We start from the raw sequence: 26,811 nt of genomic DNA on the forward strand, positions 1-26,811 counted from the left end.
TAAATACCTACGCACTGCCAGTAATAAGATATCCAGCAGGCATAATAAAGTGGACTGAGGAAGCCATCAAAGAAACGGATATAGCAACTCGTAAACTGCTGAATATGCATAGAGCACTCTACCCAAAATCTGACACTACTAGATTGTATCTTGATAGGAAAAATGGCGGTAGGGGACTCAAAAGTGTACAGCAGACAATGAAAGAAGAGGAGCAAAGCATCAAAGCATATGCAGCCTCCATGGCCATTTCAGATAAGTTGCTAGCTGAATTTCAATCGGCTGCTCTTACAACGGACCTACGCCCTGATGATGAGGAAATTGACTGGCACACGAAACCTCTTCATGGTGCTTACCACCAACAAATATCTAAGGTTGGCGATCTTCACCAGACATATATGTGGCTGAACAAAGGAAACCTAACGGCCAATACAGAGTCGCTAATCATGGCAGCCCAGGAGCAAGTGCTCCCAACAAGGCAACTCCAAACAAAAATCTATCACACTAGAGACGATCCTAGATGCAGACTGTGCAAAGATGCACCTGAGACCATCCAACACATCATCAGTGGATGCAAGCAGCTAGCAGGAAACGCATACACTGAGTGGCATAATCATGTCGCAGGTGTTGTGTATAGAAGTCTATGTGATGAGTATGGCCTTAATAAACCACAACACCTGTGGGAAGCTCCTGGTAAGGTCAATGAAAATGACCGCGCTAAGACCCTCTGGGACTTCTACATCCGAACTGACAAGCATGTCCTAGCAAACCAACCAGATATAGTGGTGGTAGACAAGGAAAACAAGAGGGCTACTAAAATAGATATAGCAGTACCCAATTACTACAATATAGCCAGCAAAGAAAAAGAAAAGGTAGAGAAATACCTCCCTCTTGGAGAAGAAATTGAAAAATGCTGGAATGTAAGAACAACTGTAATACCAGTAGTCATTGGGGCACTGGGCGCAATAACACCGGCGCATAAAATGTGGCTTGCCCAAATACCAACAACAATCAACTCAGGTGAGTTGCAGAAAAGTGCGCTATTGGGAACAGCTAAGATCTTGAGGCGAGTGCTCAAACTCCCAGGTCTCTGGTAGGAGACCCGAGTTAGAGCAGAATTTACCACCCATACGGGGTATCCGGGGTGAGGAAACAATTTATATATATATATATATACATATATATGCAACCATCAAAACCATGAAAAATCAAGTCATCAGATATACATCTGATGACTTGATTTTGCATCATCTCAATGTTGTGGACAAACCGGTTTGTGGGAGTAAACCATACTGGAGCTACATACTCAACGTGTGGTCTGCCGATACTTGGACATGCAAAAAAGCTACAAATTTCTTTGGAGCAAAAAATGCAGCTCTTAGAAGAAAGGTTAATTACAGACAACTGACAATTTTCTTTGAAGATTCTACCTTGTAGATGCTGTTGATCGTTAAGTCATTGAAAAACAATGACCAAGTGTATGAAAAATTTGCTATTTTACGTGTTATACCAATTTGAATATTATTTGAATATCGTCTTTTGATGCATTTTATAAAAACTTGCGTAACTGATAAATTGAGATGTTTATTGTCCATGGACATAACACTAGGTTAAAGAATCGCAATGCTTTGCATATAAACAAATTTAATCTTATGACTGCTGACAGCCAGTATTCCGGCATTGCATAGCGCGTGTCAAAACTCCTGATGGCCAGTATACCGACATCCACATGTTTAAAAATATAGTTTTTAAGCAACAGTGCAATTTTATCAAAATAATTCTTGCATAGGACGTTAGACCGAAAATTTTACTTTCATTTTTTACTGCTTTCACATATCGTTATCAACCTTTTTCGTTATCATAACAATTTTACTGGAATGACATTGCAAAAAAAATTGATACATCCCATTTGTTGGCATGTGATGGGTGATTGTGATGCAGATAAAAAATTATATGATACTAATAATACTTTTGCAGATCATTTGAGTATAAATAAAGATGAATGTGTGCTCGATGGCTATGATGATACCGCAAAGAACTCCAAAATTTGCTGACATCGTATGAATTTTTATGGTTTCAGCACGAAGAACAGTCAAAGTTTTTTTTGTTTGGTGCCAATTGCCGTGTTGTTGGCCTTGTTTTCCAGTTTTTCACCAATTATCATTTGATTATGAGTACATTTAGACATATTTATTAAACTTTTCAAAATGCCTTACTATTTGACAGATTTCTTGTGATACTGACACCCATTGATAAAAACAGCCAGGGTTAAAAGCGTTAAGACAAACAAAGGGCAGAGTTCAATGATGTATTTAGCTGATGCACTATATAGTAAATGTCTTAAAAATTCCCAACATTGGCTCCAGGTGTCATAGATAAGACTGGCTGAACGCCTGTGAGAATACTACAACTTAAAAGTAGTTGCATGGGTTAAGTGGAGGGAGAGGTATTTTTTTATTTATAAATGCTACTGGACTGCATTGTCTCTAGTTTTAACCTATATGGTAGTTCCTTTTGCTAATATAGCAGACGCGTATATAACGTATACCTCCTATGATGTATATTCCATGTAAGATTAAAAATTTATGTAAAGTTTTTGTTTCGTACTATGTAAAAAATTCCATATAACGTAAAGTGTGAAGGCAGCGCATGTTTTTCAATTCAATTTGAATAACATGTATCTCGGCTGTAACAAAATCGTTTTTCTCTCTTGCAGCATTTGAGAGAGAAAATGATGTATGAGGTTATCCCTAGTACCGTGGTCGTCTACTTCGTTGTGGGAAATCATCACATATGTCGACAAAGCACAGCGAATAAGTAGCTGCGCGGTGCAGATGTTAGGAGTGCCGATCTTTCGATCTGAACGTCACAGACTGGACTATTGTCAAAAGCTATCTTTTATCATAACCTCAAACATTTTTGACGAATAGACGAACGGACAGATAGACATCGATCTTATTATTGCAAAGTTGTATTTTTGTTTTACTTCATTTTAAACTTGTCAAACAGTTTTACTGTTTTCCTTTTGCAAAGTTTACCCGGCGCTTTAGCATAAAAGAAAAGCTTGAGGTAAATTGACGTTGAAGGTGTGTGTTCTTCACTATTCATGATAAAATTATCTCAATCATGAACCACGAGAACGTAAAAATAAAAAAGAGAAAAGTTGTTAAACCTTTCAGGCCTGTTCCCGAATATTTCGGGATGAGTTCTGTTCTCTTGGGGCCTGATCCCGAATGTTTCGGGATAAATTTTGAGTCGCTTTATTGCTTAGCCTTTTAGCTACATCGGTTTTATTAATTCACCAAACAAAATTTAAAAGCCTGGGCATCATTTTGATACCCAATATATAATTGGACAATAGATTTTTGACTAACAAATTACGCGTAGATATAAACTGTTCTGAAAACTTGTTGATTGCCGTTTTGGAAAAAGTTTATCTGGACATTGGCAAACTTCTTGTGAATTAGATGTGGTAATCAGCTCAGGTGAAGAAAATAGCAACAAAAGTAATGTTCAAGAAGAAAATTAGAACTTTTTCATGGAAGAGGGTAAGTTTTACGTGGCACTGTATAGAATTAAACCGGTAAAAAAATGAAAAACGAACCAAAATTTCCGTTGTTAATTTCAAACAAACTATTCTAAAAGAGTAAAATATGAATTTTTTTCTGCTACACATGATTATAACATTTTAAATAACTGTTTTGCAGGCATAGCAACATAATTTTCGTTTTGTGATAATGGCGCTAATGGGCAGAGCGACTATTATGTCGCCACGCGAACGTTTTCATAACTCGATTTCTGGTTATATTTATGCCTTTTTTGTTTAATTTTCGTACCAAAAGCAAACTAAAATAAAATGCTTTTTGTTAGCAACAACAAATCAGCCATTTTGAGAAATAAAAACGATCGTTTTTGCAATACTTAGCGAACGAAAAATCCGAAATAAAAACGTATATAAAGTTGGCAATTTTGTTTGTAGCTTGTTTCTGCTTTTGTTTCTGCTTTCTAAATGTTTTCTCAGAGCGCCACATCTATATTTTACCGTCATATCGTCCTCCAAAGGCTTTAGGCAAAGGCAAGGTTATATTGGAACAAGAATAAGCACATGGTGTTTGGTAGTGTTATGATGTAGCGTTGGTTAGAAGTTCTTAACACCTGTTCTATTGCTTGTATTAAGAAATCTTTCTTTTTGATTTGCTGCTGATAAACCTTCCCATCAATTTAACATAATCCAACAATTTCAGTTCCCACAATTTGCTTGTGAGCTGCATGGAAACATAGACATTCACTTTGATCAAAAGAATCTTTCACGGAAGTACTATAAATTGTGGTTAGTAGAATTTGTAAAGGTACACAGATATTTATATCAGATTGTAGCCTGGAATGCTTCCTTTAGGCTGCAAAAAACAAATCTAGATTATTTAAAAAAACATTCCAATCATACTCAATTTTGTGCAACTCCATTTTAATTATAAGGCTACTGAAAAATTAATTAGGCTTGGGGGCGGTCAACTGATAGCTAATTAGTACTGAATGGGTTAATATAAACTTTTGGTAGTCATTAAATGAAAAAAGGTCAGTTTAGTCTTTTTCCTGTTGTTGAAACTCTGAACAGTCTAAAAGATGAGAGTTTGGAAAGATTTAGGAACGAGTTAGTTAATTTACATGTATTTTATTGTTCATATAATGTAAAATCCCTATAACGTATTTGTCCCGGAACGAATGGTTTACGTTTTAGGAGTGTCTACTGTACCATGTTTGTTTGTTCTTTTTTATATTTTAATAAACGCAATATTTTAAATAATAACGCAATAAAATCACAAACACAAGTCAGATTGCAGTATCATACCGATGATATATATATAGTGTCCTTTAAACAGTTGTCTGAAAGCAGAGACAACAAGGCTGAGTATCATTATTAGGCCTTAGCTAACATTGAAGGACATACACCTTTTTAACTACTGAGCTTTCAAGGCATCCATATTACATGGTGAACTAATTGTGCCATAAACCGTATTATCTGAACATTGTGATATATTAATGCATCACCAGCCAACTAACCACAGTTGAGGCATACTGAGTTCGGTAAACAATTAATACATGCTAGAAATTAACTTAGACAGAGAGCAGATCCTTGGGGTACTGCCAAAATTGACTGTAAGCTTACTAGATTGTTCATCTTTACTTTCAACTTTTTTGTTTACATAGGATGAGCAAGTCTTGAATCCGCATAAGCATTTGATCATTGACATTAGGTATTTTGGCAAGTTTATGAAATAAAATTTGTGTTGTATCTTATTATAAGCTTTAGCAAAATCTAAAGCTAGCTTATTGTATATACTTAAATTACTAGTATCTTTAATTACTAGTTCTTTAATCGGCATTTCATGAGAGGTATCACATAATTGAGCATAACATAACAAACTCATTCCAAGTAATAAAGTAAATTGATATGTGTGTAGGGCATATTAAAAATGTGTTAACACTTTTTATCCTCCAGATAGAATACACTGGTTAAAATTGCACTGCAGAATGTACTGAAACTTATGAAATATTCCTTAGGATCTCCAAGGCAAGTCTAATTTTTTACAATTAGGGTGCTTGTCTTTTGGTATCTCCAGAACTGGGTTTGCCTTCATCTGTAAGCATTACACTCTTGTCTTTACTAGAAAAAATCTTTTATTCACCTTGCAATTGTACTGCGTTTTGTATGCTGGCACTAATCACATTTCACGTGAAATACTATAAAATTTGAAATACATGTACAGATATTACCTTTATTGGGATTGCCAAAGATGCACATGTATATCAAATGTAACAATCTATTTTGCTAACATGTCTGATTTATATACAGCGTACAGCTGTAAGCGTACGAAAATGCGCAAATCAGCATGCATATACTTAATGAGTAGACAGTAGTCTCATTGGCAGCTTTATGCGAAGGTGACATTTTAGCTATTAACAGTTTTAAGTGGCTAGCACACTTTATCTGCCACGTATTCTTATCAACATGCTGGTAAAGCGTGTTGTTTTCCAAAAGGCAGGTGAGTAAAAATAGCCATCATATGACACCGTGGTGAAAATACAAGTTATGGCAAATAAACTAGGCCATTAGCACGTTGGACAAATATAAGTAGTAAAAACTGAAAATCGATAGTGGTACATAAATCTAGAGGATAAGACACGTTATGGGAAGTTTGGCCATAGAAGTAGAAGTCGTCGTTTGAAAATAGTGACTTCGCTGCACTCGCGTAAAGGTTTTTAACTGTATTAGACTAAGGCTAAATTTTCTATTAGCTTCTATGTTATTTTTAAATAAGGTCCATAGATGTAAGCTTTTTGTTAAGACTGCCGCCTATTTTTAGCCAATAATAGCGAGTGCAAGCATTTAGAGTGTTCCTTTACCGTGACGTAATGAAATGGCGACCAGTTAATTAGACGTCTTTCTTCATGCTTTTGAAAAAGCTGCAAAATGATTGTAACTATAAAGACACTACAACAACAAACTTTCAAAGTCGAAATAGATTCTTCGTCAACGGTATGGATGTGGAATAAGCTTTGTTTGTGATATTTTCAACATGCATTCAATGTACTATGTAGGATGAATCTCGTCTTCGCCATTGAGGTCAAAATTCAGTTCATTGTTACTTAATCACGCTAAGCTTACTATTGTTCTCTTTTTAGGTCACTTTCGATGTTAAAATGTCTGCTACGTTTACTTGGTGCATTCAAACATGTGGTTTTGTTTTTGCTATGGCTTCTACAGAGACTGCAATTGTTTCAATTATGCCTTGTCATCAACTTATCAACTACACCTGTCTGCATAATGTAAAAGAACTGGTATTGGCGTTTGAGCGTTTAAACACAAAGCTAGGTGTTAAAATGCGTGTGAGTTATCATTATCAGAATGTTTAAAACCAATTAATGATGTAGCACTGCGACACATCTTGCTCATTAATCCCGAGACATTAAGTTGTGCTAACTGAGAGCAACCAAAAGCAAAGACTCAGCCGAACCCGTATTTTTTAATTATGCTGCTAAAAAACTGTTGGCCCAACGTTTTAACATTTAACCACTAAAGTATGCAAACGTTGGGAACGAGGCAACAGCAAGCCTTTCTATAAACATCTCGAATGGATGCAGAAAACAACTAAACTGCCCTTGACACTGGTTCCTAGCGATGGATCCCATAGTGAAGACTTCAAGACACAATTCTGTGCAGAGTACCAGCCGAACTGAGCTAAAAAGGTCTATGATAACACATGCTCAAGAAAAGTTGATATTTCACTGGAAGGAGTTGTTTTACTTATTAAAGAGCTAAAAGGTTGCTTGTCACCATGATCTGATGATAGACATCTAGAGGACCCCATATTAGCTAGTAAGTACTTTAAAATCTTATATAAGGGTCAGTCTCTGCTTCGGAACTGCCAACTGAATGGAAGTTAGCCCGTGTACTACTGCACAGAAGTACATCAAACCAACCAATTTTGTCTTACAAACATATCGTGAAAGCTCCTAGAACATACAGTTCTACATTAGCTTAAGACTGTTCTCATTGGAATACTGTATAACCACCAACATGGATTCAGAAGAGGATTGTTATCTTGTGAGACACAACTATGTGAGAGGATTGTAATCTTGTGAGACACAACTATGTGGTACTTTACATGAACTTTCTAAGACTGCAAACAAGGGCGATATTACCCATTTTATTTTTAGTTTTTGTCTGCCTTATGTTATATTTAGCTTACATAAATGATTTATCTACTCATGTTAACTGTGATGTCAGTCTCTCATCTACCAAGCGGTAAATACTGACAAACAGGTCTTTTAAAAACATTAGTGCCTTAGTGTCGTGGACTTCAACCTGGTGCATGCCTTTCAATATAGGCAAATGTTTCATCCTCATCTTCAATCCAAAGCATACATCACACCAAGCGAATAATGCACTATCGCATATCACACTAGAAGTTGTACATAAGACCAAACATCTTATATCTTATAAGATGTTTGCACTGGTGTTATCTTATAATCCGATCTAAAATTTACAATACACATTGACAATAAAATATTAAAGATGAACCGCCAACTGAGCATGATCAAATGTACTTTGTACAATGCTCCGGAGCAGGCTGAACTGCTGGCTTGCACAAGCCTGTGTAGACCGCATTTAGAGTATTGTGCATCAGTGCGGGACCCATGCCAACAGCATCAAGTGTACAACATAGAAATGGTACAAAACACAACCGTACATTTTATTTCTGACGTAAGAAGATGGGAAAGCATAATCAACGCCTAGACACTACAACCGTAGACAGAACCTTCTGCATAGACTTCTAGCAAGAGGAAAATCATTCACCTTTTTTCAGCTCATATGATGAATTGATGATCAGTAAAACTGAAGGCACTCTGAACACCAGAACTACAACTAGAGGTGATCCGCTTGCAGTATATTCAACAACTTCAATCTTTTATTACATCTCTACTAAAAGCCTGTACATGAATTAAAATCTAAGCTTCATATAGCAAACTAGTTGCAATATAGCTGAAAGATTGTAAACAGTACTGGCTGAGAACTTAAAACACTAAGACGTACCCTTTGCCACAAGCTCCAGCATATACTAAAGAAGAAGAGAAAGTAAAATAACATTTTTAGTGGTTTGCAGAAGTAATAAAAGAAAATTTAAATGTGCTTTGATTTGTTGTATAATTAGAATCAATCAGCCACAACGCGTTCAGGTGTCATTTTTTTCAGCTTCGCCTTAGTTCAAGCCCTTTTTCATGGCTATTGAATTCTCATCAGTCACGGTACATCTGCTATTGTGTAATGCTGATACAAATGAACCGCAGTCTTGTATAAGTATGGTCAAATGTTGATATACAAAATTAGTTTGTTGTAATATGTGTTTCGTATGTCTAAAATGACATGCTGAAGCAATTATTTTCATAAGCATCCAGCACATTTTGTTCAAGTCATTGAAGAGCTTACAGAACACCAATAAATACTTGAAGTCATTACAAACATGATCACAATAAGCGTGTTACACAAAATCAAAGTAAAACCTGAACATTAATAGTTATATTCTATATAAAAACTAAAATTATAAAGTGATAGTAAGCAAAAAATTGTTTTTCATCTTAAAAACACATAAACGGTTGTGTAAGCTTGCTAGCGCTCAAGTATGGTGCTAACGTAACAAATTAATGCCTAGTGTAACAAATTAAAATTGCTTGTATGCATTTTATTATTTTTCTGATTTTTTCATGCGTATTTACAAAATTATATTTAAAAATTGCCAAATGCATGTTGGAACATTGTTATCAAGAAGATTATCAGCTCAATTTGCGTCTTATGCTCAAAGGTTTCTTCAGATAAATGTTGAAGTGATTGTATGTTGCTGCATTACTAACTCTTGTCACTTGTGTGTATATATGAGAGGTCTTTTGTAAACAAATCTAGAAAACAAATTTTATAACCTCAAATTTTTCATTAGATTTTACCACGTTTTTTTTTTTAAATAAAAACATGTTCATGTCTATTCTTATTATAAGGTCTTCTAGAAGTCTGTTCTGCATGCTAACTTTTTCATTAGGGTCACAAGGTTTTCCCATTTTATGACAGGTTGCACATTAAGAATTATGTTTAGTCAAGAATTATTTTGAAAAAGAAATTTAATATTCAGTTTTTGTGTTCAGCAACTCTGCTTGATTCATACAAATCTTTAGAATCAGCTCGTAGCCTGATTAAATACTTTTAACATTTTTTTATCAGGTTGGACAATTGAACTTATGTTAAGTGTTGCTGATGTATTTTAAAAATTAAATTACATTTGTAGTTTTCAAAACTCTTTATAGCTAAAAATTAAGAAATATGTCAAAAATATCCCCGTTCATATCTGCTTTTTTAAATCCATGCTTTTTTTATAACAGTTATAACCACTCGTTTGACATAATTTTTGTTTTCCAACTTCACACAAAACACGAAATAATTTTGAGAGGTGGTTTCATCTAAATGCATATAAATGGACAAAAAACTGAAACTTTGTTCAAGAAATGCTTACATTCCACAAAAATGACATTTGACAATCTCAGAGAAAGATTTATGAAATGGACTGTAACGCTGTCTCTGGGTTAATGTAATTAATGCTGCTCAGACTTGCTTAAAATTCATTGCAGTTTTTTCCCCATTTAAAAACCCTAGAACATTCTAGAACAATCTAATTTTGATGTCAAAGAAGTAGTATAGTACAATAAAATGTTAGAGAATTGTCATTCCACCATAGTAAAAAATTTACAAGAACAACTTCAACACAAATCAAATGTTTTCAACTTATTTGCTGCCAGAGAATCAGACGCTCATTTTGTATTTCAATCTTAACAGTCTGCGGTTGAAATTAATAACGAGTGGGTTATGAGTATGAGCTACTTCATTTATGTAATAGCATCCTAACATATTTATAAAACACTAATTTTCCTTGATAAAAGTCAAATATTGTAGAGTAAACACATTGTTTTAACAGAGTGTATTCTAAAATGACTGTTGAGCTGATTATGAGCATTTACTTGAATGCATTTTGTGAAGACTTTCATCGCTTTATAGTTAATCGCGAATTCATTCAAATGTTTGCATGCTGTCATATGATCAGACCAACATTAGGATTTGTTTTTATTTAAATATGCCAGCCAGCAAATTCCACAACAAGAGTGCTCTTAGTATACAATAGTTCTCCAATCTGTGATGTTTTGAAAATGCTCAAACATAGGGCATATTAGATACTAAGATAGAGCTGGAAATCCAAAAAAGAACCTTGTAAATGTACAACGCCTTCTGATAAGCATAGCCTACTTATAATGGCTAAATCAGTTTCTAAAGAGCCAAGTAAATATGTTTTATCAGGTTGACAGATATTCACTCTGCGTAAAGATGAGCTTAAACTTATTATCATCTCTGTAAAATTAGCGATAGCTAAATTTACAGAGATAATAGCGATACTATTACAGAGATAATTAACGATAGCTAAATTAAATTTTTGACACGGAGACCCACATTTCGTTAGATGTTTTTTAGACTTGAGTTTTTTCTGGACTAGAGAATTTGCTTTTCTACTTTTGTATAGTCGTTGGCCAGATATGAAACTATAATCTGATAGGTTTGTCTGTTCTGAGAATAGCATCTTTCATTTAAAGTTTCTCATAGTGGTAACAATTAGGTCAGTGGCCTTATCATATAATAAAATCTTTATTTTAGCTATTTCTAAACTAAGTTTTGCTAAACTATGATTGGTGTTGTGTTTTGAGTTGCGAATTTATAAGTGCGATCATTAAGGATTATTGACATTTAGAATTTTAGCCTGGTTTTATCAGCTATTAGGGAAGATTTACTAAATGGAAACTTTAATTTGACTTTGAATTCCTAAAACACCATCTCTACACATTATATATTCATTTTTTAAATCAAAATGGGCAGCTGCTTATCCTTTTCAGAATTTCAGTTGAGAGTGCCAAGTGTGAGACCTTGATAAAAACAACTCAAACATGAATATTTGTATGTGATAGGCTGCCTGTAGCATAGCTTATAGTCTACAAACAGTTTTAGGTGGTTATAGTTAACTGGTTAATATTTGTTCATAAATCTAACTGCAGCAACTTTTGATCTTTGCCTTCTCAATTGGCAGCCCTTCTCTCAATTCCTTTTTGCACTTCATCACAAAATCCTATGCTGTGTCTCATGTTATTTTTTCTCTTGTTTCACTGATGTTCGTCATGCGGTTCACACCCTCAATAGTGTGATAAGTAATCTCATGAAGCTACATTACGAAACATGAGATGTTTGTCTTATACTCATGTCTACTCTATATGTTCTCACTTATGACACTGTTTGGTATTCTCACTTGTATTCTTACCGTATAGGAGTCTCAAGATAAAAAGGTTTTTAGGCTTACAATATTGGCATAAAAAACAAAGAAAAATATAGGGTATTTAAGCTATCTTTGCCTTTTGATATTATTCCTTATAAGAATTCTTGTTGCCTATCACTTAACCTCTATCATTGTATCCATATTTATGGGCTATTTGCTTTTTTGTTGGTTCAGGTCAGAGATCTAAAAGATAAAATTGCAGTAGAAAAAGGCCCAGATCATCCAGCCGCAGGACAAAAGCTTATTTACGCTGGTAAGTTGTGGAAGTTTTTAATTTCCTGCTTTTAAATTGCTAGAGGGTTTATTGAAGATTTTATTTAGAAAAACTTGCAACTCTTTTTATTAAGAGACACACTTATTGTAATTTTCACTTCAACATCTGAATGTTTTAACATACGAATCAGAACTTGGAATTAGTTTACTTCATATATAGACATCTGGCTTTGTTATATATTAACTGATGAGTTCTTTGTTCTGTCGCTCATTTTCATAAGCTTACAAGTGTAAAACATCTTTATGTTCTGTTGACTTTTTCAGGTAAAATATTAGAAGACAGTAAAACAATAGCAGAATGCAAAATAGAAGAAAAGAATTTTGTAGTAATGATGGTAACAAAGGTAAGTTTTTGATGACTGGTTATATGTTCACATGTAGTATGCAGTTTAATGTTTGGCTGAATGGTTTTAGGCTAGCTAGAGTATGCTTTGTCCAAATTGATGCTTTGTTCAACTGTAGTTTAATTACTGTGAAACCTCTAATTGAATGTCACCTCTATTTAACCGCCACCTTTGTTCGACCGACACCTCTGTTTGACCGCCACTATAGGATAAGGGTTGAAAAAGAGTGTGCCATGGTATTCAAATAGAGGTTTTACGGTAATTCGCCAATTGCCAAGATGTTTTTAGGTTGTCAGGTAAAATAGTGGACGGCGAAACATTTTAGATTGCTGAATACATAGAAGGGTGAGTGAATCAGAGATGCGATTCAATGATATACACTCTTAATGAGAACCTCCTATAGATGTTAACATATTAGCTTATGGTTTCACAGTATTTGCAATTAGTAAATGTTTCCTATAATGCAAAAGCAGCGAGTAAGGCACTTGGTCGCAGTCGAGCAGTAACTTTGAATAAAATTTCTTTTTTCAAAATGAATTTGTGGTCTAACCAATGATCTAACCAAGTCCACGTAATACATATTTTACCTAAACATTGCAATTTTAAGTCCAAAATTGTTCCTCGAGTTTTAGCTTGAACTGTTCATAACTTAATATTATGAAGATCATGACGTTACAGTTCCAGGTCAGCAAATTATAGCTCATACATATACCGTACTTTTCGGACTATTAGCCACTACTTTTTTCTGATGATTTGAGCCATGCGTCTTATATAAGGGTGCGGCTATTCTGTGGCTTTTTCTTTCATCACTAGGGCGCATTAACCAGAATCTCCGGTTAGTGCGCCTCTAGCGGTGAAAGAAAATACGAAACAATGCCTAACGGTACTGTTCCGTTAGGCACTAGGTTAAAAAGCGTCGGTTAATACGAAACAGTGCCTAACGGCACTGTTCCGCTTTAAACAGCTAAGTTGCTGCCGTGGTACGAAGCACCGTCCTGAGTTCTGCGGCCTATACAAAGGTGCGGCTTATGTATTGTTTTATTATCGTTTTTTGAAAAATAAAGCAGATGCGGTTTATATAGGGATGCGGTTTATAGTCCGAAAAGTACGGTAGTATAAATATACATTTTATCCCTTTTGCCTTTTCCCTTATCCGTTTTGCAGCAATTTCTGAGTAACAACTATGTAAGATCATTTTGTTCAAGTGAGACTGCCTAAGTACCTTTGGATGAAGAGCAGTGAATTAATTTTGCAGTTCTAATGTACTGCATCTACCGAACTTCATTTTGAGCTGGTTTCTTATTTGGAACAATCACGCTTTAAATAATCTTTACCAGCGGTTTAGGATTTGAGATTTTAGTGGCTTGTACGCGTTATCCGTAGACTATCAGTGTCTATTTACTTTACCAATAGAACCTGTATTGACAGGTTTTACTGCAACTAAAAATTATACTATTCCAGTAGGATATCTTATTTCATCATGGCTCTTTTGAGCTCTAAAGTATCATTCGTAGATATGTTGTTCTTGACAAGATGTAATGGTAAGAAGGGATCATATGAAACCATATTTCAAGGATTTTGGTCTGAAATGGAGAGGCATTATTCTGAAAAGAATGTATGATTGAACCCCCCTCTTCTATTGAAGCCTGTGACGAACTGCTAACAAAACAAATCTATTTCATACTTATTCATGTTCAAAAATCCTTCAACAAAGGTTTTTTTAGATTTCCTGTGTTTAGGGTGTGTATAAGGTGATACAAGTGTTGCATTCAGATTCAGGTCACCATATCCTTTTCACTTTTAGAGCATTGCTTTAGTTTGTTAATTGATTGGAGTACACAATATAATAATAACTATAATAGTGCGCAAACACCTTAGTTATGTGGACTCCTAGGACAGTGAATATACGTATTTGGTTCTGGATCTTTGTAAATGGTTTCCTGCTTGTAGGCTATGATAACCAAATGATTGCTTGCAGTATACACCTTTTGCGTAGGTTAAAAATCGTTCCTTATATTCGCTTTCAGCTCAGCAGTAGAGTAATTTTCATGTCAGTTGTGCCTCGTTAAAACCATTGTATTGAAGATATTTATATTTATTGCTTATCCGATGATTGAATAACGATCGTTTTTGATGTTTTGTCATGCATGCTTCCTTAGTAATCTTAGCCACTGCATTGCTTGGTATATCACCACACTATGGCCTCTCTTCTACTATTGGCTTTACCAATAATGTGGCATCACTATGCAATAGAAAGCATACCGCAATACATCATGCCTCTTGCTTAGGTAATCTTTTTAAAGTGATGTTTGGTAAAAAGATCTTGTCATTTCACAATGTAGTTTTGACTTGAGATTTACTCGTTTGAGCACCGCTATTTGATGAGTCGTCAAGCTAGAACAATTCTGACATCGCATGTTATCACTGTTGTAGCCAAAGACGGCAGCACCCGCAGCTACTTCCTCTCCTACACCTAGTTCAGCAGGAGAACCAGCAGCGCCTGTTCCTACACCAACTGTGCCCGCTCCTACTACTCAGGCAGTTGCTGTCAGTGACAGCCCTCCAACCGTGACGGATGCTACCACCACCAGCTCTATGACTGCTGAAACAGTGACAGTACCTTCTGAAAGGTATTATCACTTCTCCATATCCATATTGGTCAACTTGGGGAATGCTAACCATTGAGAGCAAGTCTATTTGAAAGTAGTGATTTTGCGGCCAATTATAGCAAAACCAATATTGGAAAGGTCTAATTTTTTTGTTCATCCTGCAACATCCTATCCATGCTACCTGCAATGCTCTTAATGAAGACAAGGCGATTGTTAAATAGGCCTTTGCAATACCAGTTTTTCTAGTGCCAGTTTTTGTGATTTCATATTACTAGTTTTTATTGCTAGTTTAATGATATTGCATTACTAATTGTTCTATTGGCAGTTTAAATTTTTTAAACAAACTTTGTTTATTGTGTTTTCATACAGGCAAGTTTTTCATAGTTGCTTTTCATTTTTGTCATAAAAGTGGTTTGGCCATTTAGCGAACATGATTTTTCTTTCAGCTGTGACAGGCAATGGACAGGTTAACCTTTTTTGTAGCACAAGTTCGACAGCATCTCTAGACATCAGCTCAGCAGAGAATATGCTGGCAACTGGAGCCGAGTACGAGCGTCTAGTCGCTGAAATCATGACAATGGGCTTCGAAAGGGACCAGGTAGTTCAGGCGCTTCGTGCGAGCTTTAACAACCCTGACCGGGCTGTCGAGTACCTCATGACTGTAAGTTTGTGTCACCTTTGTGTCCAATTAGACAGTAGCCATTTTATAGCACACTTCTTTGCCATTTTACTTGCAAAAGAAATTTAATGCAAATTTACCATTGTTTTTGTTCATAAATTGTTTGCATCGCATCTGTTTATGGCCAATTCAGTCAAATTGAGGAAAAATTTATGCACCTAAGATCTGAATAACTACTTGAATTATCAGAAACAAACGCAGAGTTATCCAACAAGGCGCATTTACACTGGTGTGCTTCTAGGATTTGTGTTTTATGGTTTGATGCTCCTTATTTGGGATAAAGACTCTGTACTTCAGATTGTCACTGTTGATTGATTTTCAGTGCAGCATACTTAACCCTTAACCCTTTGAACCCTGGACCGTTTACGTATGTCAGTAACCCTGGGCAATTTGTTTCACGATCCGGAGTTTTTAAACTTTTATTAAATGTATCTAAATGTGCTCATAATACAATGATATTTGGTAAAACACTAGTAAAAAACAGTATTTTACCTTAATTCGAACTAAAAGTATAAAAATTCATGATTTTAAAAACTCGTAAAAATGTTCACAGTAGTATCATATCCATCGAACACACATTCATCATCATTTCATGGCTTAAAATAAACTGGAAAATTATAGTTAGTATCATAAAATTCTTAATTTGCATTCCGATCATCCATGACTTACCAACGAACGAGACATCGATTTTTTCGCAACATCGTCCTAATAAAATTTGTTATTATAACAAAGGAAGTAGATAAAGATATTTTAAAACTTACAAATGGATGTGAAATTTCTAGTCTAACATCCTGTGTAATAATTAATTTTATTGCTTTACGCTGTTACTTAGAAACAGCTTTTGTAGACAGATCTATGTGAATGCCAGTATTCTTGCCGCTAGGGTTTCCGACACACTTTACGCAATGCCGGAATAATCGCCGTTAGGGTTCAAAAGGTTAAAATTTCAAAAAGGTACAGTTCCTTTAAAACCGATTCTGATCGATTCTGTCATTCATATTCTATGTAATGAATATTTGGGTTGAATATGTTTGTATGCTAACATCTGAGTTGAACAGAGAAGAAATAATGAGAACTGATTTTACTAGTTGTTTGGTAGTGTGATCTCTGAGGGGCCACCAAGTTGTGTGTAGATATTTCAAATGAAACCTTTGTGTTATTTCAGTTTCATAGATACCAAAGATTGTAGATACCAAAGATAGTTACTCATGCCGTTAGCCCAGATAGTGGCGGTGTTTAAGCACTCACCAAAATGGCTAGCGTCTTGAGCTTTGAGTATTTTTCATGCTAGTCTCAACATAGTAACACTTTGGTAGTGTGAGCTCTGATCAGCCGCTAAGTTGCGTAGAACATCATAAAACCTTATTTTCTATCAACTCATTTGTTTAAAAGATCTTGTGTTTTGCCTGTACAGCAAATATACCAGCTAAGAATGTTTTTAGCCTTCACACAATTTAAATCTCAAACTAACTTGACAACACATAACACTCGTCATTCCTTATTTTCATTACCTCTTCCACCCTCGATAGACGGGTTGCCTATCCCATGTCATCAGCATTGAATTCCTTGCCAATTTGGCTAAGGGAAATTTATATTCATGATGGTTTTAGGCCTACTTTGAAGCAGCATTTGCTGGATTCTCTGGGATAGATTTTTTCTGATTTCTTTTGCTTAGACAATTATGTTTTCTTCATTATCAATCTCGTCTATTAACTCGGGCTCTGCACCACGAATAGCCATGCTGCTGTGCATATGGGCCCTCATTGCACCTTACTTTTTTTATCATCTTGTTATGTTATGATCTAATGTAAAACAAACAAACATATCTTTAGTCATTTATCACAGCAATGTTTATTGGTAGTTATCTAATGTTTAGTAATATTTTTTATATATATATTTTATAGGTTTTATATTATTTCTTTTCTTTGGCCTCCCCGTGTTATTCAATCAGCTAATTGGCTAGCTGATACTCCCATAAATCATTTCATTGAGAAGACTCCTGAAATATAAGCGGCAATAAAACAAACATTTATTTTATCAAGTCCACAACAAGATATTTGATGCTGTTTTTGTTTCCCATTTTTTCAATTTCAAAAACTATTCAAGACTGATGCAGGCTCGTGTAATGTACAGTTGCAGCACTCCTTGCTTGAACTAACGTTGCTGTACACTTTGGCATACTTACTGATAAATATCAAGTTATTTCTCGTTGATATCAGTTTTTGTACCCACAACATGAATGCTCCCTCAGTTTTCTCAATGATCGTTAGTTCTGTTTCCATGCCAGATCAGTTAATTCCTCCTAAGCATTGACTTTTAACACCAAGCTGTACACACAAGTTAACAGATTCTAGTCAAAGCTTGTTTGTTTTATTGCTATATGTACGAGTAAGAGTTATTACATGTTTGAATTTTCATTAAGAGTAGGCAACTCTTGTATCAACTATCACTTGGCTTATGGATAACATGCATTTTCCTTTCAACAAGAAAATTACCCTACAGGATGAAAATATTCGATGGATATAAAAATTCGCGAACAGTCTATTCCGTGAATTATTAAATTCCGCGAATTATTAAATTCCGCGAATAATTAGTTCAATTTTTAATCACAAGAGAGAATAACTACTTCCTCAAATTAAAAACTAGCCGCTAGGCATAAATACTAAACGTACATGTAGCTGAGTTCCAAAACCTTTTTAAAATCATCACCGGGGCTTCGAGTTAACCCCATTGTTAATACATCACATTTCTTTACAAAATTATTCAAGGTTGTCACAAGATATGCAGAATGGCTTCATCACAAAAATAGACGCTAAACAGAAGTACTAAACGTAGCCGAGTTCCAAAGCTTTTTTAAAATCATTGCCAGGGCTTCGAGTTGACCCCGTTGCCAATGCATCAAACTTCTTTACAAAATTATCATGAGATTTTATTATGAGATTTTCAGTATAGCAAGAATTGTGAATTAATTTTTGTTATTGTCCAGTTTGTTTGTTTAGAATCATATTTAGATATGTCTTACTGACTTGTACTCATAGCTTTGCTGACTTAGAATTCTATTATCTTACTTTCCAGGGCATACCAGAGTCAGCTCAACCAGCTCCTCCGGCACCTGCTCCTGCAGCACCCACTCCAGCAGCGTCCACTCCAGCAGCAACCACCCCAGTAACGCCCACCCCAGCAGCACCTGCTTCAGCCACACCTGCTGCTCCAGCAACTGCAGTACCAGCTGCCTCCTCAACAGTAACGGCAGCTCCCACGCCCACTACTACTTCTTCAGGTCCAGTCCCACCAGGTACTTTTCTAAGGAGTTTCTAGTTGTCACACACCAACGTTAGATTCGCGTGGTTTGGCTTTGTGCCATTAGCGAATTCTCTCAAAGGCCTACTAAGTTTTTTTCTGATGGATGTGACCAAAGCCTTTTAATACTGGCAAATTATTATTTCTGTTGGGAAGCTTGGACTTTAATATGCCCGACCATGTTTGTCTGCAAGCATTCATCCAGCTTCTCTTATCTAGCGAGTCAACCAGATCCACTAGAGTTCTTGCGACAGCAGCCTCAGTTTCAACAGATGAGGCAGTTGGTGAGGACAAATCCATCCTTACTACAGCCTCTAGTGCAGTCCATAGGTCAAACAAATCCTGAACTTTTACAGGTATGGTACTTGCCACTGTTTAAATTTTACTAGGGTTCAGCTCGAGTGTTTATAACCTTTGAACTCTGTCTTCAAAAACCTCATCCACAATCACAACCTTTTTGACATGTTCTACTTGACTAGGTTATAGATGTTTATGCTAATATATTATTGATGTGTTCAAGCTGGAGATTTTGGTTGGTGAAATTTCTATTTCATAGACTTCAATGATCACAGAAGTGCGTTATTCTGCCTAGGTTTAATAGTGTAAGAACCTTGTATTTCTCAAATCCATATGTTGTAAACTATGTAAAACATATAATGAATGCAGTCATGGATGGATTCATTGAGCTGATAGCTGCTGTGTAATCTTGAAAGCGTTTTCATTGTTTCGGTTTCACTTTATGTACATATAAATATAATGTAACTCCCAGAATCGAGTTCTTTTAGACAATGCAAAGGTTTAAAATGAACAAATGTACAACAGTAGTTAAACTTACATTTCATACGAAAGGAAAAAGAATACACAGCTACATTTGCTGAAATCTTACATCTTAAAACTACTCATCAAAGTGTCTTCAATAATCTTTGACATAACTGCAACAGTAACTGATCTTTTCCTCAGTAAATTCCGCGTTCACAATGTCAATATTATTCCATAATGAGTTTGCTATAGCTTTTGACCTCGGAAGTGAGGGATACTTGCTTGTGTAGGGCACAAATTTAAGATTTTGTGTTGAAAGTTTTATTGGCAAAAGATAACCTAGCATCTTAAATTCTCATAAATTATTGTTTTATTGCAATATTTAAATGTACAACGTCTATAAACAAAACATTATCTTTGCATTTGAATACATATCATTACATCTGAATGTGCATTTGAATCAGGATACAATTACCTTTAGTCATTTAGGTTGATATAGTTTTAGCATAGGACTACGATATATACAATATATAGTATATGATATACAATGTATACAATAATGTAGATGCTTTACCTGAACAAATAAGGAGAAATCAGAAAGATTTTGTTATTGAGCTGCAAAAATAAGTTAGCTTTTTTTAGCCTTTGATGACAGGTGTAGGTGACGAATGTCTCTATACCGATGCAGGGTTATGGATAGGTAAATGCACTTGGACACGTAATGGCATTGCAAATACCCGATACAATTAATTGTTCCGCATTCTTTAATAACAAAAGAGTTGTCTCTCATTGAGGCTTTAATAATAAAAGTTTAATATATAGCAGAGTTATGCGACTCGTTAATCAATACTATTGTTTAGAAGTAACTAAAACTAACACAAACTGTTAATTTTAATCAAATTAGTTATTCATACTAAACAAGCGTCAGCGCAATTACATTTGGAATGTGACGTATGGGGATATTCTAGTGCACTTAAAAATAACTGTATTGATACGTGAATGGTGACTTCTAGAGACTTAGAAATCGTTGATAGATGTAATAAACTAGTGAACAGTGAGGCAATGGAAACATCTAACATAATGAAGTATTGTAAGCCAGGCAATTAGAGTTTGGTTTTAGTAAAAGTGAGTCTTTCCAATGCTTTAATTTTTACTATTGCTGTAAGCAGTCAGCATGACAATATTATCATAGTTTATCTTGGTTTATAAATTAATAACCTATATAATAAGTGTAAGTTGAATATATAAATTAAAGTATTTAACATAAAATGTCATTAAATATTAAGTTTAAATTATATTGTCATGGTTTGCACTCTCCTTTTAGAAACAAAATAGAGAAGCAATTTTTGTTCAATTACTGCTTGATGTAATGGTTTTGCATCAAGAATATACAATAACGATCTAAAAAATTTGAAGCTGAGATCTTAAGCTTTTGAATGTTGTATTAACTATGGCAGTACCTCAGCTCTCAACAACAAGCTCGTTTCTAGCCAGTAAATACACCAATAGAAGTGTCCCGCACTTGAAAGTTTAGTGTACATATCTGTACACAATATCTTGAAACATTTTGTCAGTCACATGTTGTCATGAACATAAGTAATAATTCAGTCACTACTAGATAACTTATAGAAGGAAATGTTTTTGGATATCTTGAAATTGGGAGCTTGATGCTTGACACAAACAGTGATGTTTCATTTAATTTCGATGACTCCTCGAGGTGGGGCAGCAACAGGTGATGCTGTGGGTTAGAATTTGCAGAGTTATTGTAGCACCGGTTTAATTCTTCTTTTACAGTATATTACTCAGAATCAGGATAGGTTCGTGGCCATGCTGAATGAGGGGGAGGATGCTGCAGCTGAACCGGCTGCTCCTGGTCAGGATGCGCAGGCTCCTCCTGGAACCACGTACATTCAGATTTCTCCCCAAGAACGAGAGGCCATAGATAGGGTATGTGAAACATCTACTTTGTTTGTGTACTACGATCTGCTTCTGGATTAGATGTTGCCTTCGTAGTTTCACCTCTTTCCATTCCATCTACTTCCATTCATTTCTCTCTTCATCATACTCATGGCTTTGGAGCAAGTGTGAGACAGCGATTGGTGATTTATACAGGGCATTCAGACCACACATGTTCACGGCTGAGATTGAAATTATACCGTAAAGCCTCTATTTAAACGCCACCTCTATTTGAACGCCACTTTATCTATCTCTGATCTTCACGGATCCATAATATCAAGTGATCAGTAGAAAAGTGTCCACAAAATCGTATTAAAGGTTGACTTGCAACAAAATTCACATTACAATTATTTGGTATCAAAAGATTCACCATGTCTTACTCTGTTGCTTTGTAGGTGCCAAATACGTGGAAATGTGATTACAAGCTCTTGAAAGCTCAAAAACAAAAAGCCGCCATAAATTGGAATCAGTTTATTTCTCTGACGTTGTCAGTACATTTGGTTATTGTTTTGTCACATGATGTTCTCACGTCAATTGCAAGGCCAATAAAAGGCTCAATATAAAACTTCTCGTAGCGCTAGTTTATGACCAACTTTTTGGGTTTTATCGAAGAGTCCGTATCAAATATAGATGCTCGCTAGTTTACAGTTTTGTTTCGGCTTGGTTTAATCGTCTAGTCGTAATCTATCATGTGACCCATACTTCCTGCCAAACAGCGCGAATAATTTCTGCAGCATTTTTCAATTATCACAGGTGACCAACAGGCTCGTCATGTTTATCAGACAATGATATGTACTCCTTCGAGCTAAGGTTAAAAAATTAACGGATTTTCACGGTGGGTTATAGGATTTTAGTGCTGAAAGTGACAGCATTACAATGATCATGAAATAGACGCGTAAGAATAATAGACATGGTTTCATTGAGTGCGTGAAGTATATTTGTGAAAATATTTCGACAAATTAGGTTGCGTGAAAATGTTAACAGAAGCCATCTTGTACAACTACGCCCCATTTGAGCCGTTTTGGAAAGGGATTCCAAACTACGGCGGTCTCATGTGGCTGCGATTAACTGTTCGTTTTTGAGCTTTTAAGAGCTTGTGATCACATTTCCACATATTTGGCGCCTACAACACAGCAGAGTAAGACATGGTGAATCTTATGATACCAAATAACTGTAATGTGAATTTTCTTGCAAGTCAACCTTTAATAATGAATCATTTACATTAATAGCAATAAACTTTCTCTTGTTGTCCAACTCCATGGCTTGTCACTTTTTTTCGTTAAAACTTCGAAAGCATTACCGTTAAGATAATTAATAACTCTCTCAGGCTAATAGTAGTTCCTTGTTTAACGCGGTCTTGATATCTCGATGTGCTACATATATAAAAACGGTTTGCAAGTTTTTGACCAGAGGTCTGTTTAGCGAGCAAAACTTTTATGCATTGCATTTGAGTTAAATGCAACACGTAAAAGTTTTGCTCTGCCAAAATTTGTCTAGGCGCTAATATCGACTAGTTTAGCAGTGCAAAGGTATTGGACAACCAGAAGATGTTCGTTCCATCGAAAGCAACAATCAGAACACAGCTATCCTAGCTAATGATACAGATATTTTTGTTTTAAAAACGTTGATAAGTATGAGTTCGTTTATGTCCTTTTTTCATAAATATATATTTGTAGCATTTGATAGATCATCATTATATAACTTAAAAATGGGCAAGTTTATAGAATATTATTTCATTCCATCATTGCGGTGATCTGATTTTACAATTAATTGACGCTCTTAACTCCTTTTTTATTGTACATAAAACACTAGTTTTGACTGCAAATTGTAACAAACACCTCAATGAGTTCGATGAGCTTTTATGCAACAGTGGCAAATATAGATATCAAGTGAAGCTATGTCTTCAAATTTATAATGAAATAAAAATCGAAAGGTCAACAAATTTCAAGCAGGGCACAGGCCATTATATCATCGCAGGTCAATTGCAAGCAATAGATATCAACTGGTAGAGATATTTCTCGATTTCTTTGTGCATATTTATCTTTGACATAAGATATCTTTGACAAGTTGGAGGTAAGTTAGCAGATTTATTGCATCCAAAAGGCGTAATATCGCTCCACCAAAAAGCGAAAGCAAAATATAGGCAACATTCGCTTGGCCTGTAAAAGGGCTAAATGTATCTTCTCAAAATTCGGGCGAGCCATTTGAAAAATAGACTGCCCTCCTCCATTTGAACGCCGCCTCCAATTTACCGCCACCATAGAGGCAGAGGTGAAAAGTAGAGCGCCATGGCATTCAATTAGAGGTTTTACAGTATATATATATACAGTTATTGGAGTTGTTGTATATATACAGTGAAACATGGATAACTCAAACTTCACGGGACCGAGCGAAAGTGTTTGAGTTATCAGGGCGTTCAAGTTATCAGAGCACAGTCACAAGTGAATGAATGTATCAGTAGATACATATACAAACTACATGTATATATAAAACTAAAGTATAGGTTGTTTGTTGTAAGTTAAGGGCATCTGATGTAGAGTTTTAAAGTATTTATTAGAAAGTATAGATATTTTTATTCACTTGAGATTTGTGTGTTGTTTTAGGTGATGTGACTGCCAGAACTTTTTCAGATTAAAATTGGCAAAACCTAATCGAGGTTAAAACGCTCAGAAATTATTTTTTCTTCTGAGTGTTTTACTCGAGATCAATTTTGCCAATTTTAATCTTAAAACGTCTTGTCAGTCACATCACCTAAAACTGCAAACAAATCTCAGCCTAATAGAAAAATATCTGTTCTTTCTGATAATTTTTAAAACTGGACATAAGTAAACATTTATGACCAATGCAAAAAAGCATGCTTTAGATCTGATCAGTTGTTTCATTTAAAAAACTTATCGAGTGTAGTCTGTGACAAGGTATTTTTTTGACAAAGATCAACAGTGTGACTTATTGTAGAAATAGATTTTAAACAGTTATTATAGTCCTTAAAAACTTGTTAGCCTTTTCTAACAAAATTGGTCCATCGATAGGTACGCCTTCACTATGCACTTGTCTAAACCAAGTCAATAATACACCATCCAAATCATCGTGCGAAGTTGAACGATCTCTTAGTCTTGATGAATTTTGGTCTCAACGATCTTATTCTTTCTTTTTGTTTAATCCATGTTGACACTGTACTTTTTGGAAGATTTTCTCTTTTTGATAATGCTGATAGCTTTTGTCCTGCTTCGATTTCCCCGAGTACTTTAAGTTTGTCAGAAGGTTTCCACGCTTTTCTTTGCTTGCGTGATGCCATCGTAAAGCGGATGTCTGTTGCCATGAGCCTATTTGTGAAATTTTATCTTGATGTATCCGCATATAATCACTGTTACAATATGTATTTTGCATGCTGTGTCTATCTTTATTAAATTTTTATCGCTAATACCTTCCAACGCTTATAGCTTGGCCGTAACTAAGCGAACGTCTTAGCGACCCTATTAATCATTTTTATACGATTTCTTTTTCGGTTCCATTATACGGTACGGGGAAATTATACGTACACTATACGCGTATAAAAAGCGCTTTCGTTAAGAAAGCAGAGTAGTCTCAGCTCTGCGACTAGTGGAAACGCCTTCGAAATAAATTGAACGGAAACTACGTTTGTGAATTCGGCAAAAAACTGTTCGAGTTAACGTTGCCGTGGTCGAGTTATATAAAGCCATTTATCATTGCGTGGGAACAGACCAAGCAAACCCATTCGAGTTAACCATGTGTTCGTTATATCCGAGGACGAGTTATCCATGTTTCACTGTATATATATACACACTGTGAAACTTCTAATGTATATATATATAATATATATATATATCTGCGCTATTTACTAGTTTCAACTCCATGAGCCAAGCTAATCTCATTGCAACATAATGATTGTGTGCAGCTCATTTTCATTAGCTCATGTTTGAATCTTGGACTGTTATTTTGTAATCTTCCCCATGATTATTATGCCTGAGAGCATTGATTATTCGATTAGCAGTTTGGCACATTTTGTGATGTCTCATATCTACTTTGCTCTCTGGAATATCGTCATTTATTTCGTCATTTTTTGTATTGAAATTTTCTGTTGACTTATGTAAAGTCAATTTTACGACATTCTGGTATACTTGTACATATTAGAAATGTGCTGGCTTTATGCTGCTAGTAATATCATTCCTTATTGTTGTATTGCAGTTAAAACAGCTAGGATTCGATGAAAGTCTAGTGGTGCAAGCTTACTTTGCGTGTGACAAAAACGAGAACTTGGCAGCTAACTTTTTGTTACAACAAGGATGGGAGGATGACTAGACATTTTTAGTACCTACAGCTAGTAGGGTAAAGCTACCTGTCAATGATAGTAAATTTGGCAGCGCTGAGCAGTCTCCCGTAGTTGGTCACAGCAAAAACCTGCAAGACGTGGCTTCACCAAGTTCTTGCTTATGCACTGTGTTTCTTGCACAGTGCAATGAACTCTATCAACATTGACCTTGTTCACTCCATCACATTTATATTCAATATCGCTTTGCCTTCTAGTTGTTGGAGTTGTTAAATAGCCATCATTTTTTGCATTCATTGCCGGTGTACTAGACCAAGGATTTGCGAGATTGTAGAAAGGTCCCCAATTACTCCACACACAAATTTTGTAATCCTATGTTAGTGCAAGGTTATGCTCTGGAATAGTTGCCACCAATTTTGTTATTGACAGTTATTAATAAATACGGAATATTATCAGTGTACATTTGTTTCATTGTTTCAAAGATGTCTGCTGGGATATGCTTGCCATAATAAGTATACATGTACATATATGACAGTAGTTACAAAAGGCATTAAACTGTAACACTTCAATTAGCTCACAGGCTGTTGACTCTGAAAAGCTTAACAAATCACAAATGTGCTAACAAATCACCATCAAATGCTGCATTAGGCTCAAAATCATAAGATTAGCTAACAACTACAGATAGAGA

General features: G+C 35.4%; 1 protein-coding gene across 1 annotated transcript; it reads left to right on the plus strand.

Annotated features, from left to right (window-relative positions):
• Positions 1 to 6,401: 6,401 nt before the first annotated feature.
• LOC137386880 (UV excision repair protein RAD23 homolog B-like) lies at positions 6,402 to 26,583 on the plus strand. Its single transcript, XM_068073070.1, has 9 exons — positions 6,402 to 6,535; positions 12,090 to 12,168; positions 12,453 to 12,532; positions 14,966 to 15,162; positions 15,625 to 15,802; positions 18,896 to 19,115; positions 19,340 to 19,476; positions 21,674 to 21,826; positions 26,042 to 26,583. The coding sequence occupies exons 1-9, from the start codon at positions 6,470 to 6,472 to the stop codon at positions 26,153 to 26,155; spliced, it is 1,224 nt and encodes a 407-aa protein (XP_067929171.1). The 5' UTR covers positions 6,402 to 6,469; the 3' UTR covers positions 26,156 to 26,583.
• Positions 26,584 to 26,811: the final 228 nt, after the last annotated feature.

The sequence above is a fragment of the Watersipora subatra genome, chromosome 2 (genome assembly GCF_963576615.1).
Source record: "Watersipora subatra chromosome 2, tzWatSuba1.1, whole genome shotgun sequence".
In the NCBI taxonomy this organism is placed as follows: domain Eukaryota; kingdom Metazoa; phylum Bryozoa; class Gymnolaemata; order Cheilostomatida; family Watersiporidae; genus Watersipora; species Watersipora subatra.